Source organism: Tachyglossus aculeatus, chromosome 9 (assembly GCF_015852505.1).
Source record: "Tachyglossus aculeatus isolate mTacAcu1 chromosome 9, mTacAcu1.pri, whole genome shotgun sequence".
NCBI classification, from domain to species: Eukaryota; Metazoa; Chordata; class Mammalia; order Monotremata; family Tachyglossidae; genus Tachyglossus; species Tachyglossus aculeatus.
In genome coordinates, this window is record NC_052074.1 from 56,818,736 (window position 1) to 56,834,574 (window position 15,839).

The 15,839-nt window shown below is 43.3% G+C and overlaps 1 protein-coding gene across 2 annotated transcripts in view; it reads right to left on the minus strand.

The window, feature by feature from the left end:
• The window catches only part of WIPF1 (WAS/WASL interacting protein family member 1), a 142,060-nt gene that overhangs the window by 20,897 nt on the left and 105,324 nt on the right, over nucleotides 1-15,839 (minus strand). The window contains exon 10 of one of the 2 annotated variants that reach the window (XM_038751904.1): nucleotides 12,503-15,480. The exons of the other annotated variant lie outside the window; for it this stretch is intronic. Coding sequence (XP_038607832.1) covers nucleotides 15,425-15,480 — 56 coding nt within the window. The 3' untranslated portion in view covers nucleotides 12,503-15,424. Of the gene's footprint in view, nucleotides 1-12,502; nucleotides 15,481-15,839 lie in introns of those variants that run through there. 2 annotated transcript variants of the gene reach the window in all.

Here is a 15,839-nt window from a genome sequence, read left to right on the forward strand (position 1 = left end):
ATTATCATTATTATTATCCCCCTTCTAGACTGTGAGTCCACTGTTGGGTAGGGACCGTCTCTATATGTTACCAACTTGTACTTCCCAAGCGCTTAGTACAGTGCTCCGCACACAGTAAGCGCTCAATAAATACGATTGATTGATTATTGCAAATTATCTCTTTTGCATCTACATTTAAGTACATTAATAAATCGCAAGTGCCCTCTAGTGGTCTCTGTGAAAACAACACCTTTGTCTTTGGGATCCAGTTTTAGACCATAAGAGAAAGAACTGAAGTTCTGGGAGCATCTACTTCCTCAGCCATTTCGGTTATTTCAGTTTGGTCCCTGGAATCAATCAATCAATCAATCAACCGTATTTATTGAGCGCTTACTGTGTGCAGAGCACTGTACTAAGCGCTTGGGAAGTACAAGTTGGCAACATAAAGACATGGTCCCTACCCAACAGCGGTCTCACAGTCTAGAAGGGGGAGACAGAGAACAAAACCAAACATACTAACAAAATAAATAGAATAGAGATGTACAAGTAAAATAGAGTTATAAATATGTACAAACATATATCCATATATACAGGTGCTGTGGGGAAGGGAAGGAGGTAAGATGGGGGGATGGAGAGGGGGACGAGGGGGAGAGGAAGGAAGGGGCTACAAGGAAGGAAGGGAAGGAAGGGAATGTCAACAAAGTTGCCCAACTTGCACGGGCCATGTCCACTGAAGCATTTTGCTCCAAAAGACCTCAGGGATCAGTTTAAACCCTGTACTCATGAGATCTGGGCCAACTACAGATCAGTCAATCATACTTATTGAGGGCTTATTGTGTGCAGAGCACTGTACTAAGCACCTGGGAGAGTAAAATATAGCAGAGCTGGTATAGGTTCCCTGCCCACAAGGAAATTACAGTCTAGAGGGGGAGGCAGATATTAATCTAAATAACTAAATTACAGGTATGTACATCATCATCATAATAATAGTAATTATGGTATTTCTAAGCACTTCATTCATTCATTCAATCGTACTTATTCACTCAATCGTATTTACTGAGCACTTACTGCGGGCACAGCACTGTAATAAGTGTGTAGAAAGTACAATTTGGCAACAGATAGAGACAATCCCTACCCAACAACAGGCTCACAGTCACTTACTATGTGTTAAGCACTGTTTTAAGAGCTGGGGTAGATACAAAGTCATCAGGTTGTCCCACATGGGGCTCACAGTCTTAAACCCCATTTTACAGATGAGGCAACTGAGGCACAGAGAAGTTAAGTGGCTTGCCCACGGTCACACAGCAGACAAGTGGCAGAGCCAGGATTAGAGCCCATGTCCTCTGCCTCCCAAGACGCTGCTCTTTCCACTAAGTCACGCTGCTTCTCTAAGTGCTTTGGGCCTAAGGGTGGGATGAATGAAGGGTGTAAATCCAAGTGCAAAGGTGACACACAAGAAGAGGAAATGAGAGTTTAGGTCCTTACTGGTTGGTAAGGAACTTGCTGCCGAACTTGGAATAGCAGCCATCTGTTGGAGAGCTGTTTAGACAACTGACCCAAGGCCATGTTACACGTGAGACTGCTGCAGAAACTTGTGGCTGAGAGAGCCTCCATTTGGGAGACCTTTTGCACCACTGAAACTCGTGACAGGCCCAGATTTCTGGGAGGGGGCTGGAGCCACGCACTGGGAGGAAACTTTAGGGGAGAGGACTTAGCTCTTTCTATCAGGGAAGCAGCATGGTCTAATGGAAAAAGCCTGGGCACCCGAGGCTCTGGGTTTTAATCCTAACTCTGCCACTTACCTGCTGTGTGACCTTGGTCAAGTCACGTAACTTCAGTTCCCTCACCCGCAAAATGTGAATTTAATACCCGTTCTTCCTCCTACTTAGACTGTGAGTCTCATGTGGGATCTGATGATCTTGTATCTATGTGCTTGGCACATCGTAAGCACTTAACCGTTACAAGTATTCCTCTTCATCATCAGTGAAAGTACCACAAATATTATTCATTCATTCAATCGTTTTTATTGAGCGCTTACTGTGTGCAGAGCACTGTACTGAGCGCTTGGGATGATATATTAGTTTGCCCGGTTATTTCTTTCCCAGTGTGACTGTTCCCTGCCATTCCCCAACTTTTAGATTGTCAGCCGGGGACAGTTTCTGATTCAAAATCCTCAGGGCATAAAGCAGTGCTTAGCATAAGTGCCTAATGAATGCCAGAAATAATAATAACCTTAAAATTATTTTTTAAGTTTTCAAACTGCAAACCAATGTCTTTTCTGGGAAATGCTTTTCGAAGGCCACAAAATCAGGAAACATTGAGGAGATGGTTGAAATTAATGGAAATTGGAACCACTATACTTGCTAGTTCACTTATCAAGAATGAGTGACTCTCCTTATATTCCCCACAGGAACCCAAGAGGTCTCTCACCTCCTTTCTATATCTATCCCCTCCACCTGTGCCCTTTCATACCTTTTTAAAACACTCACCCCTTCCCTTCTTCCCTCCTTGACTACCATCTTTTAGACTGTGAGCCCCCTGTTGGGTAGGGACTGTCTCTATATGTTGCCAACTTGTACTTCCCAAGCGCTTAGTACAGTGCTCTGCACACAGTAAGTGCTCAATAAATACGATTGATGATGATGATGATGATGATGGTGTGAAGTCAAATGGTCATTTTCAAGTTCCCTTTTCAGCCCTCAACACCAATGAGGGCAGAGAGGTCTAGAGAACATTGAATCCACCTCCTGCTCCTAGCAGGACTGTCTTGAGCCATCTCACTTAGCTTTCTATCTTACTCTTGAAGATTTTCAGGGAAGAAGTTTTCCCACATTCCTCTTAACCCATCTAACTATAAACAGGATGCCAACAGCAAATGGCAATCAGATTGCTCTTTTTTCAACAAGATTCCTCTGCAGTTTCTTTTAGAATTTAATGTAGGACAGAGTCCCATTGATTAACGGAACTGTGCTCTGTTGTTCACTGCCCCCTCTTCCAACATGCACATTTTAAAAGTCCATTCACTGACAATCCAGTGGGAATTTCCGTTTGTTTTGTTTTGAGTTTTAATGAAGGTAAATGACCATTTCAGTTACATCATGCTGGATACGGGCAGAGGGTCCAACTTTTCATTTTGTATATGGGGGTGGAAACAAGGCAGAGATTTTAGAGGGGATGAAGCCTAGACTGTCATCTCCTCGATTCTGATTCCAGGCGCTTAGGACAATGCTCTGCACACAGTAGGCACGCAGAAATGCCACTGATTAGTCCTTGAGGGCTGGGATTAAATCTACCAACTTTAATAAATCGTACTCTCCTGAGTGCTTGGTACAGTGCTCTGCACATAGTAAGCACTCAATATATACCACTGTTTGCTTGGCAGGCTTTGAAGAGCTTAATAGGCCAGAAAGCCACCATTTTTGTCTTTTCAGTCCTCATTTGGAAACTCTCAGGTGTTAGTTGGACACCTGGGCTGAACAAGCTTGGGTGTCCAACTTAAAGACCAGTGAAGGCAGCTGAGGACACAGGTCCGTGATATTTAGACTGTGAGCCCACTGTTGGGTAGGGACTGTCTTTATATGTTGCCAATTTGTACTTCCCAAGCGCTTAGTACAGTGCTCTGCACACAGTAAGCGCTCAATAAATACGATTGATGATGATGATTCTTGTCTATGGTGTAAAAATCTGCCTTTCAGAAGTTCCTCATTTTGGACGGACGTATAGATATATACATAATTGTCCTTCACGCTTGAAGAAGACACCCTTGATGGTAAAATTCACTTAAGTGGGATCCATAGTAGAGTAGCAGTGTAGCCTAGTGGAAAGAGCACAGGCCTAGAAGTCAGAGGATGTGGTTTCTAATCCCAGCTCTGCCACGTCTGCTGTGTGACCTTGGGCAAGTTACTTAGCTTCTCTGTGCCTCATTTACCTCTTCTGTAAAATGGGGATTAAGACTGTGAGCCCCAAGTGGGACAGCGACTGTGTCCAACCGGATTACCTTGCATCTGCCCCAGGGCTTAGAACAGTGCTTGGCACATAGTAATCACTTAACAAATATCACTATTATTATTATTAGTATTAATACTGCACGGTGCTTGCATAAAGGCTGTCCCTTGTGGTGTTATGCATGTTTGATGTTTGCAGCAGGGAATGTGTCTATCAACTCTGTTATATTGGACTCTCCCAAGTTCTTACTACAGTGTTCTGCACACAGTAAGCGCCCAATAAATATCACTGATTGAATGACTGCAGCACCTGATGTTGTTTTTGCTTTTTGGGAAGGAGAACTTTGGGACACACCGTGTCTGAAGTTCATAGGCAGAACAAAATTCACACACACATTTAGTCCTGGGAGGCACTGTTCAAAATGGGCCGATCTTAGAACCCCCAAAGTCAGCTGCTCTGCTCATTAAAGAGAAAACAGTAGCAAGGCCGATTGGAAAGAGCCCGGGCCTAGGAGCCAGAGGATCTGGGTTCTAATCCCAGCTCCTCCACTTCTCTGCTGGGTGACTTTGGGGCAAGTCACTTAACTTCTCGATGCCTCAATTCCCTTCTCTTCAACATAGGGATTCAATACTTGTTCTCCCTCCTACTTGGACTGTAAGTTCCATGTGGGACCTTACTATCTTGTATAGTGCTTGGCACACAGTAAGCATTTAACAAATAGTATTATTATTATTACTACTAATAATAAAACTGCATTCAGAAGTTGGATTGGCACCATTTCCCACACAGTTTGTTTTACCTGACATTCCCAGAAGTTGATTTATTCAGTTCGGCCTTCTACAGCATCATAGGCAGTGGGGCCTCCTGCCACAGTGTGGGCCAGGGTCATCATCAAAGCTAGGAGGTCACTACTTATTCTAGGAAAGTCTTCAGAAGAGGGAAAAAAACCCCTTAGCATCAAGGACCCGCTTCCCTGTTTTTGCGAGGAAATTTTGGCTGTCAATTTCCCCCATCCATCGTGTTCATAAACTCCTCGAGCTCTTCTAATTTGCAGAAATACATTGCTTTCACTCTTATTAAGTGCAGATTCAACCTCTTTCAGCTCAAACACCTGCACATACCTCTGACCACCTCCCATTTCTCCCCTCCCATGAGGCACTGATATAATCCCAAAGTGCCATTTCTTTTTGCCCCTCCTCTCCACCTACTCCCTCTTTCTAAGACAGCCTCCTGGAGGAAGGGTTTAGAGAACTCACTCCCACTTAGCCAGAATACAGTAAGGGAAATCAGCTTTACCTGACAGCAAGGGCTGAGTCAGGCTGTCCGCTATGTCATTAGAGTTAAGACTCTTTTTGGAAAACACACCCTAAATACAAAAATAATGGTGAAATCTGTTTTTTCCTGACCCAGCCACTGAGTCAGTGGGGGCCGAGACTCTGAAGGCAGATGGACATCAGAGACTGTCAGAAGCTGATGCCCAGAGCATTTTCTCTGGTTCATTGGGCTCTCTGCTGGGCACTGCTTGGGGAGGCTGAGCCAGGACAACCCGTAGTTACGCCTTTCCGCAAAACAACCAATGAACTGGAAAGTGGCCTTCTGTTACAGGAAAACATCCTTATGTGCTGCCTTTTAGACTAATGAGGATTTGATCTTGTGGCAAGCCAAGACTCCTGTGCATTGAGAACAGTGAGGAGACTAGAATTCAGAGTGGAGAGCAGGCAGCCCTTGGGTTTCAGAGGAGTTAGAGGAGGATAACAAGTCATTTGGGGTTTGAATAAAGAAAATCGTTGTTTACCTAGTTTCATGGGGCTTATTTATGGCGCTTTCCAAGTGCATTTCATAAAAAGCACTCTAGAGTGGATCTTGATGGTGCTTGTTTTTAAAGAAACACCAGTTAAATTACCTCGGTTCCACCTCAGATTAGTCTTTGGAGGGGTAGGATCTAGGGAGAGAGAGTGTCTGCGAGAACCACATTTTGGGCCTGCTTGTGGGTGGAAGGGTTTAGCTTTGGGTAGGCTGCTGCCTCTACTCTCTCTAATTGGGAATGCCAGCCTGGATGGCACAGGCGAGTGAAGGGATCCTGCAGGGTTGATGGAGCTGAAAGGTTTCCAGATGGATCTTAGAGCCATGGTTCTCCTTGACCGTGGGAACCCCCGACCCCTGAATTATAATTCACTTGTCCTCTCTATGTACATCAGCCTGCCGAGCTGGGAGTCCCCAGTGACAGATTAGTTTCCTGAAGACCGAGGCAATGCTGGGGCTGGGGGTGAGTCCTCTGAGTGACCGGCAGGAAGGACAGTGAAACAGCAGTGCCAAACGGGTCAGAGCCCTGTCTGGTCTGCTGTTGCCACTAACTCCAAAGCCACTGTCACTGTCAGTTCCCTGGAACAAGAGCAATTAGCATTACTGGCATTGAAACCATCCGTGAAGCGGCGTGGCCTAGTGGAAAGAGCCCGGGCCTGAGTGTCAGAGGACCTGGGTTCTAATTCCGGCTCTGCCACTTGTCTGCTGTGTGACCTTGGGCAAGTCACTTCACTACTCTGCGCCTCAGCTTCCTCATCTGTAAAGTGGGGATTAAGTCCTACTCCCTCAAACTTAGACTGTGAGCCCCTTGCGGGACAGGGACTATGTCCAACCTGATAGCCTTATATCTATCCCAGTGCTTAGAAAAATGCTTGCCACATAGTAAGTGCTTAAGAAATACGATTATTATTATAGTCCTCCCGTTTTCCTACTCTCCTTTACCCTTGCTCTCTCACACTTCGTGGGGCTGACATGTGTTGATCCCAGGTATTACATTTGCATTGGACCATCTAATTAGCATATTAACGAATGCTAACCACTCAAATTAGCATATTAGCAAACATACTTAATACACTTAGTGAACATATTAATCAATCCCAATTGCATGGCATAAATCCCCTTGTTTTTCAAGTTATCCCGAAAAGTCAAACATGCTGCTTCCTATGACTATGCCCTTTGGGCCTAATTTAGATTGGGAGTCCAAGGATCGTGGCCATATCTAATTCCTCATCCCGGCACTTTCCTGGCATTTCATCAGGGCTTATTAAGAGTAATTAGGGGTAGCTGTGCGAACAGCTCTATAAACCCTCACCGCAGGCCACCCTTACTTCTGATCCACCTGGTTCTTACTTATACAGGGTTGGGAGGTGCCAAGCAAAGCTGTGGGAAAGGAGTCTGGATGTGCAGGAAGGTGGGGGTAAAAAGGGAAGGGACAAAGAGTCTGCAGCACAGAGCCAACTGGGGGATTTGTGGGGTGGGTCTACAGGTTCCTTTCCAGGGTGCACATCATTCTGATTCTTTCTCCAAGCTATTAGAGTTCTAAACCTGTCCTCCAAAGTGCTGGCTATTCTACCCAGGATAGTGCCATGTGCCATCTTTCCAGGCATCTGACTTCTTGATGGAAATACGCTGCACCAAGGGGCACTCACGAATCAGCTTTCTGGGGCAGAGTATGGCCTTCAAACTAGTTCTGTGCCCACTTAAGACTACTTAACCCACTTATTCCTGGCAAACACTGCCCACTTCAATCAATCAATCAATCAATCGTATTTATTGAGCGCTTACGGTGTGCAGAGCACTGTACTAAGCGCTTGGTAAGCACAAGTTGGCAACATATAGAGACAGTCCCTACCCGACAGTGGGCTCACAGTCAAAGCATTCTCCTACCATACACCTTATCTAATTAGTAGGTGACCAGAACTATAGAGGTGGATTGGTTCTCACATCTTGCCACAAGCCAAGCCAGCAAATTCTGACTCCCAATCTCGAGTTCTAATTACCTCCCTCAAAATGCTCTTTGTTGCTGACCATAATAGCTTCATTTTGTATGCCATTAGTGTGTCTAAAAGCTGCTTAAAAAGTCCCTTCATAATAAAGAAAGTGATTGAAAACTGCCAATCACTAATCTGGCATCCCCTTGCGAGCACTTTTAAAGATTGTTCTGATTATAATAATTACAAATACCCCACCTACAGAGTAACAGTTTGGCTATGCCAGAATACCCCATACAAAGATACATCAATTTAATCTGCATTGAAAAATAGCAACCTAATAGCCAAGTTATTTATATGATGGGAAAACATTAAGGTGGACCATAAGTGCTTCAGCTGAAAGGAATGGATCATTATTCAACCGTTAGATGCTGATTAGGATGAAGGCTTGTTACAGCTCTCATGAATCATCTGTTTCCTGATTTTGGTATTTTGTTTTGATTTTTAAAATCTTTGATCGCTATTTGGATTTTTTTTTCCAACTGAATGGATGGAAAAAGTAAAGATGATAAATTGATGACTTAAGATCAGATGTCAAAGAAATGGTTCCAGATCCTTTTGAGGATTTTCCCCTGTGTTGCAGGGACGAGAGGGTACTGGCTATTGGCCTATTAGGATTTGGAATGAAAGCAAAAACACCAAAGACAAAAGGCAGCAGGAAAATGCCTGTCCAATATATAGTAATAATATATATTGCAAAAGCAAATACTACTACTACTACTAATAATAACAATTATGGCATCAATTTAAACACCTGGAGTAGATACAAGGTTATCAGATTAGACAGTCCCTGCCCCACATGGGGCTCACAAATGATCAAACCCAATTGATGGTGTTTACTGAACACCTACTGGGAGCAGAGTAGGAAACTAAATGCTTGGGAAGAGTACAGTAGAATTAGTAGGCATCAACCCTAACCTCAAAGAGCTTTCAATCTAGTGGGGGAGACAGATGTTAAAGTTTCAGATTGTAAAGTCATGGTTCACTAATGATATTTATTTCAGGCCCAGAGTTTGGGGGCAAAGTTTAAGGAAAAGAAAAGAAAGGAGATGAAAACCTGGATTACCATGAAGGAGAGGGAAAAGAGATAAATACTGATGAAATCTTGGTGAGAATAAATGAGCCTAACAGAGCTCGGATTGGATAAAATCACTTTCCTCAGAACACAATCAGGCTTATTTGCTTCTTTGACAATTGTAGGCTCTAATTCTTAGTTTTCAGCATGTTGTCTCACCTTGAGTGGCCAGTCATCTGGTTTTGTACAGGACAATCCGTTTTCAGCAGGCCTGTCACCTGTTTGGTACTGACAGGAAGATGGATGCTTTTCTGTCTCCTTTTGGCACTGCCACTACATTTCATGCTGACATGGGAGGGCAATGAAGCGCTATGGAGCAAGTCAGGGGCTCAGGAGTCTCCCAAAGAAATGCTGTTGGTTCATGTTCTTCCAGAAAATGGCATCTATGATATCAACATGATATGTGTGAAGTGAGGAGCAGCATGGCCTAGTGGAAAGAGCCTCTGAGTCAGAGGACCTGGATTCCAATCGTGGTTCCACCACTTGGTTTCAGTGTGACCTTGAGCAAGTGACTTCACATCTCTGGGTTTCAGTTTTCTCATCTTTAAAATGGGGATTCAATACCAGTTCTCCCTTCCATTTAGACTGTGAGCCCCATGTGGGACCCAGATTCTGTCCAACCTGCTTATCTTGTATCTACCCTAGTGCTTAGAGCAATGCTTAACACATGTTTGCCTTAACAAATATCATTATCATCATCACCATCATTATTATGTGCATGTGATGTGCATCTCTTTGTCTAGTATCAGAGAGTGCCACATGGCTACCTTAGTCTCAGTGTGGCTCAGAGGAAAGAGCAGGGGCTTGGGAGTCAGAGGTCATGGGTTCTAATCCCAGCTCCGCCACTTGTCAGCTGTGTGACTTTGGGCAAGTCACTTAACTTCTCTGTGCCTCAGTTACCTCATCTGTAAAATGGGGATTAAGACTGTGAGTCTGCAAAATGGGGATTAAGACTGTGAGCCCCATTTGGGGCAACCTGATTACCTTGTATCCCCCCCAGCGCTTAGAACAGTGCTTGGCACATAGTAAGCACTTAGCAAATGCCATTATTATTATTATTATCCTTGAGGGGGACACAAACAGCTACAAAAGACCCCACCAATAGGAGTGGGAGCAGGGGAGCATTTTTTTTCTATGGTATTTGTTAAGCGCTTACTATGTGCCAGGAACCATCCTAAGTACTGGGATAGATACAAACTAATCAGGCTGGACACAGTCTATGTTTGACATGGGGCTCACAGTCTTAATCCCCATTTTACAGATGAGATAAAATAACTGATGCACAGAGAAGTTAAGTGATCTGCCCAAGGTCACAGGGCAGACAAGTGCAGAGCCAGTATTAGAATCCAGGTCCTTCTGACTCGCAGGCCTGTGATCTTTCCACTAGGCCACATGGCTTCTGTGGCTTATCACAATAAAACCACACAACACATCTTACTTCCTTCAATTTGCTTTGACAGGAGTCTTACCCTTCGAGCTTTATCCAAAGAATGAAAAAAATCTATTTTGCCCCACCATAGACTAGATTTGCTTCCTAGGATTCATTCATTCAATCATATTTATTGAGCACTGTGTGCAGAGCACTGTACTAAGCGTTTGTGAAGTACAAGTTGGCAATATATAGAGACGGTCCCTACCCAACAGCGGGCTCACAGGTAGTTGGTCCTCAGGAAGCTTTCCTGCTCCACTTACTGTGACCTTTAAGGCTGTTTTCTTACTTACCAGGAACCCTCACGTGCCCAGGATCCCTCGTTTCATTAGGCCTTCTCACTTACAGTTTCCGCCATCACAAACTCCTTCACGTTACCATTGTTGGTCCTTTTCCCCTGTGTGCACAGACTTACATAAGGAACTGGAGCAATAAAAAAGGGATACAGTTTAGGCAACAACACTAGCAGCAGGTAAGTGCTTGTGGCAGAAAGGACAGCTTCTACTGAAAATTTATCTCCCTCCATACACTCACCTTTTATAGGGGTGACCACTATGGTCTCCACATTCTCCTCTGACTCTCAATCAGCTAATTTAACTTCAGTTAATTTGGGGCATCCAGGAGGAAAAAGGAGAGGAAGGAGGTGGCTTGCAATGATTTCTTCATCCTTTTCTTCTTGGAAAAAAGGAGAAATTGCAAGAGGGAAGCAGGATAAGGGAGCAGAGAAGAGGAGAGGCAAATTGTCCATCACCTAAGCACTTGTGTCTCTCCACGGTTGGGCACTTCCTCTTCAACAGATCATCCGGTTGCTTGGGGCGTTGCACGTTGTCCTTCAACCAGGGGCCCTTTATTTACATGGTTGACTTAGATTCACCTTCAAAATCTTAAATATACCTTTTCCAAAGAAGGATTTTCTTAGTTCTCCTCTTAATTCTGCTCCATCTCATTTCTTTACTCTGTAGTGCCCAGCAATGGTCAAGGAACATAATGCCCTATCGCCAACTACTGAAGCAAAAGAGATATCCAGTGTACTTTTCCTCACATTTTTCCTTTCATTCCGAGGGAAGATCTTTAAAACTATTCTGTCTTCTGCTCCTGTTCTGCTCCACTTCAAGAATTCCCTGATTAGATTTTCCTGGTGTTCAGTCATTTACCTCATTTCTAAATAATATTTTTGAGCATTTAACAATAATAAGGATAATAATGGCAACAATAATAACAGTAATAACGGTATGTTAGGTGCTTACAATGTGCCAATCGCTGGGGTAGATACGAAACAATTTGATCCGACACAGACCCAATCTCACATAGGCTTCAAAGTCTAAGGAGGACAGGGTGACAGGAACTTAATTAACATTTTACAGACGAGGAACCTGAAGCATTGGGAAGTTAAGTGACCCAATCAAAGTACCACAGAAAGTAAGCAACAGACCGGGCATTAGAACCCATGTGTCTGGTACTCTTTCCACTAGGTCAAGCTATTTGTCCGGGTAATTGCAGTTAATGTTTTTAGCCATCAGAAGAGCAGACATTCACCCTGCCAAAGGTAGCACTCTACCAAGAAGAGAGACTTAAAACGAACTCACAATTAAAGTAGCAAAATGACAGTAACTTGAGGGCTCCCGTCAGCTCTCGGCTAATGAAACTTGGGTGAGACCACTAGCAAATTTGTCAATGTGCTTACCGAGGAACAAAGTGAGATTGAAGGTTCCTTTGTTACTTCTCTTTAATAGGCTTGTGAACATCCAATTCTCTGGAGCTCTATGAAGAAATAGTAAGATCTCATTGCCCAACCACCATGAGTCTTCCAGCACAGGCTTCTTAACATGGATTTAAATGAAAGGTCACCGCTTGGAAAGCACAGGTTTAACCAAATAGCAATGGGGAGCAAATTCCCTTGATCGTCTTTTGAACGCTGAGGTGGGAGAGGTAGGGTGTTATCAGGACCCTGGTGAAGTGGGTTACCGCCAGGCTAAACACCTCTGTCCCAATTTCTAGCTATCTCCTTTCAAATGTGAGGACGTATTTGGGAAGTTCCAAAAAGAAACTGTTCTTCTGAATTCTCTTGTGCTGGGATTCCGAGTCTCCCCCGGAAATGGCTAATTAAAAAAAAAAAAAAACCTCTCAGGAGTTTGCATCCAGCAACCCACGACTCCCTTCATTACAGAAAAAGCTCACTTTGACACCAGCAGAGTAGAAAATAGAAATACAAGCCCATGATTTTCACCCATAGTTTTGTGGAAAACATGAATAGAAAAATACTACAAGTTGACATACATTTTTCTGATTTTATTTATTATTTTGCTATCTTACAAAGACACAAATTTTCATAGTGAACTTATTCTTATGATAGAAAGGAACCAAAATATGTGTGTTTAGATCACAGTGCCGTTAAAATCCCTCTCTCCCTTCAGTCCCTGATTGTAAACTAGGGGATGAAGGCAAGACAGAGGGGAAGGAGAGAGAGGAAGATCAATTTATGCCAGAAATACACTGGGAATCTTAAAATCACTCCATCTCTAGTTTCACTCTCACAACAACAACAGACTTTTTGGACTTCATAATACAAATGGAAACAAAACTAACCATTTTTACAAATCTGTAAAATAATCTCTGGCTTGGGCATAAACAGTCTATTTTAAATCACAAAGGCACCACTTGCTTTTAGCATTTTTTCCTGCTCTATTCCTTTTTCTAAACAAAATGCATAGTGAAATAAATACTGAATCTTAATACTGTAAATACTTTTAATATAAAATGATATGAGGAATGTTAAAATACTGTATTGCATCTTGAATATATTTGGAAATTTTACAGTAAATGAAAGCACATGTAGGAACCTCATTTGGGGAAAGGAAATACTTATTTTGGTGACTTTTGTGGTAGTTTTCTTAGAACATTTGCAAAGGAATACTGTACAAAATTCTAGCTGGAAAAGGCCTGCCAACTTTTAGAAATGGGCAGTTTGGGCAAATGTAATAACAATAATAGTACTTACTAAACACTTACGGTGTGCAAAGCCCTGTACTACGTGCTGGGAAAGAATACACAGGTGACAATTAGGCAGAGTCTCTTGTCCAACTTAAATTCTGGTCAGGTGGCAACCACGAGCTGGGATTTTATCTTCATTTGAGAGCAGATCTCTAAAAATAGGGAATTTTTGAAACGAACTACAACTGCACAATTGGCCTCTACAGAAACAAACATCTGGTCATCTGGAAGAGTGGGATTTTTTTCATGTCTTTGCTTCACCCACCCTGAAGACCATCCATTCCATCATTTCAAAAGCGCAAGACATCAGCCTTTAATATAAGGCTGATTAATAGATTTAAGAAGGCTTTACCTAGGATTTAAACTGCTGAGAACCTCACTGATCAAGGCTAAAGTGAGATCAAAGAACGACATATGGCATCTTTCCTCACCCCTTACTGCAGCAGCAAAAACCCTGAAAAGGGCAGATTTTGCTCTGTACTACATACTGAGGCAAATTCTGCTTCCTTTTGCTTCTACATACCAAAAATACCTCTGGGTAGAGTCCCAACAACTGCTTGAAATATAAGTGTAAAGATGGAAGGGAAGAAGGGAAGTACTGAATTAAGTTCAGGACTTCTAGCCAGCAAAGGTACAAAAAATATAGTCTGCTCAAATTGGGAATTTCACATTTCTTTAGAAATCCATATGAATGCTTCTCTTCATATAAATGGATACAATTATTATTTTATAAATACAAATCTTTTAAATAATCCCTCTTTGGATTGAATTTATGTTGGAATCACCCAGCAACCTGTAAATGAAAAATGGGCACTAATACCCAGTTTAGGTAGATGCATAAATGCTTGTTACTATCACATGCCGTCTTTATAACCTACCATAGCAGGGGAAACTATTATAAACACTGGATTTAGGTGTAAAACACGGAAATGGAAGCATTTTTTTTTTCAAATATCACAAGATTAAAAGGTTTCAATGTGGCTTTGTAAACAAAATTGGCTGAAGAAGTTAAGGCTGACTTTTCTTAGGGTCCTTTCTGGAGGCTCGTTCACATGGTGCCAACACGAACTTCGCTTGGTCGGGGTTTTTAATGAACAATTTTCATTTTCCAACGCAGGTTTCCTGTGGCACTCCATTCCCGATCCCCTCAGGGGGGTACATGCCTAGCAACCTCAAACTCACTTCCCTTTCTAAATGTCTGGGATGCTAGAAAATGAGGCAACATTTTCCAAGCCTCCTGCTTCCATGACTTTTTGCAAAGCAACCGACAATGCTGGGCCACAGACACAGAGCTTGGTCACAGGGAAAGAGAGGGAAGGCTAAGGGTTATGTTGCTTCAAACCTGAAGAGTTGGAATCCAACTGGCATCCAGCCAGATCTACCAGCCAGTGCTGAGCAGGGAGATTCACAAGTCCCTTTCCATTTAATTATGGCTTTATTCCATTTTGTTCCATGTGATCCTAAGAAATTAAAGGTCTACACCTTACCTGAATTCCTCATAAGCACCTCTGGATACAAGTACAAAAATCTAGCCTGCAAATAACTGCAAAACAAGGTCTGGAGCTCTCTCCCACCTGAATTGCTAGAACATTCTCTGGGTTTCAACCATTTTCATTTTCTGTAAAAAAAAAACAGGTTCCCACTGTACCCCTCCAACTTCTGGCTTCCTCAGGCTGACAAGGCTCAGCAAACTCAGTTGGATGGTCTGTGGTTCACGCACACACAGCAAATAGGCCATCCCCAGAATGCCAGAAACGAAAAAACAACTTAAAAAATGCGAAAACACACAAAAAGCAAGCTTCCTATGAAACAGGTCTCTTTAAGCAAATGGGGAGCCGGTGAGGAATGCCAGCAATGACTAGCTTTAAGGCAATGAAGCAGAAGGCAGTTGAACTGTTTTAAATGACTGACCCAGACCTAAAATCTGAACGCTTGTCCCATCCTTCATCACGAGGACTTATCTATTGCCTGATGTGGTCCCTGAAATGCTGATTGACACTGGCTGCAGCAGAAGCAAACACAAAGCTTTGGGCATCTACTGGTCATCAAACTCTACTTGCATTTCTCTAGCTGATTCTCAGAAAATCCTCTCCTTGCCCCTTGGCCAACATGGAAGGCATATAAAAAATGGCAATTTTCCAGAGACAACAACAAAGCAACCGTTCAGTCCAGGTAAACACAGTGGTCCGGCTGGGAAGTCGGGGCCCCTGTTCACCTCGGGATGGGCGGGAGAGGAGGAGCTCCTCTTTCTCGCCTACTGGAACCACCTTCAAAGTGGGAGAGAAGATAAAAGATGACTTTGAGTAAGATGCATCACTTCTTCGCCTCACACTGCCATTCTTCCAACACCTGATTTAGCAATAGCAAAACTCTGCTGAGTAGAACAGAAGAGGGCAAGGCCCAAAGCCTCCAGGCCCGAAGGCAAGCAGGTGAGAAATCAGAAAAGGGGGGAGATTTGAACTACGACTGAAAAGCGACCGATGAGTGGCCATTGAATCTGGAGCCTTGGCTTCCTCAGGATACTTCTGCCCACTGTGATATCAGGGGCAGCAACACTGTGTCATGGCTTTTGACTGAGGTAAGCCAGGAATTGAGTCTCTTGGCTCCGCAAACCACCAGCTCTCTC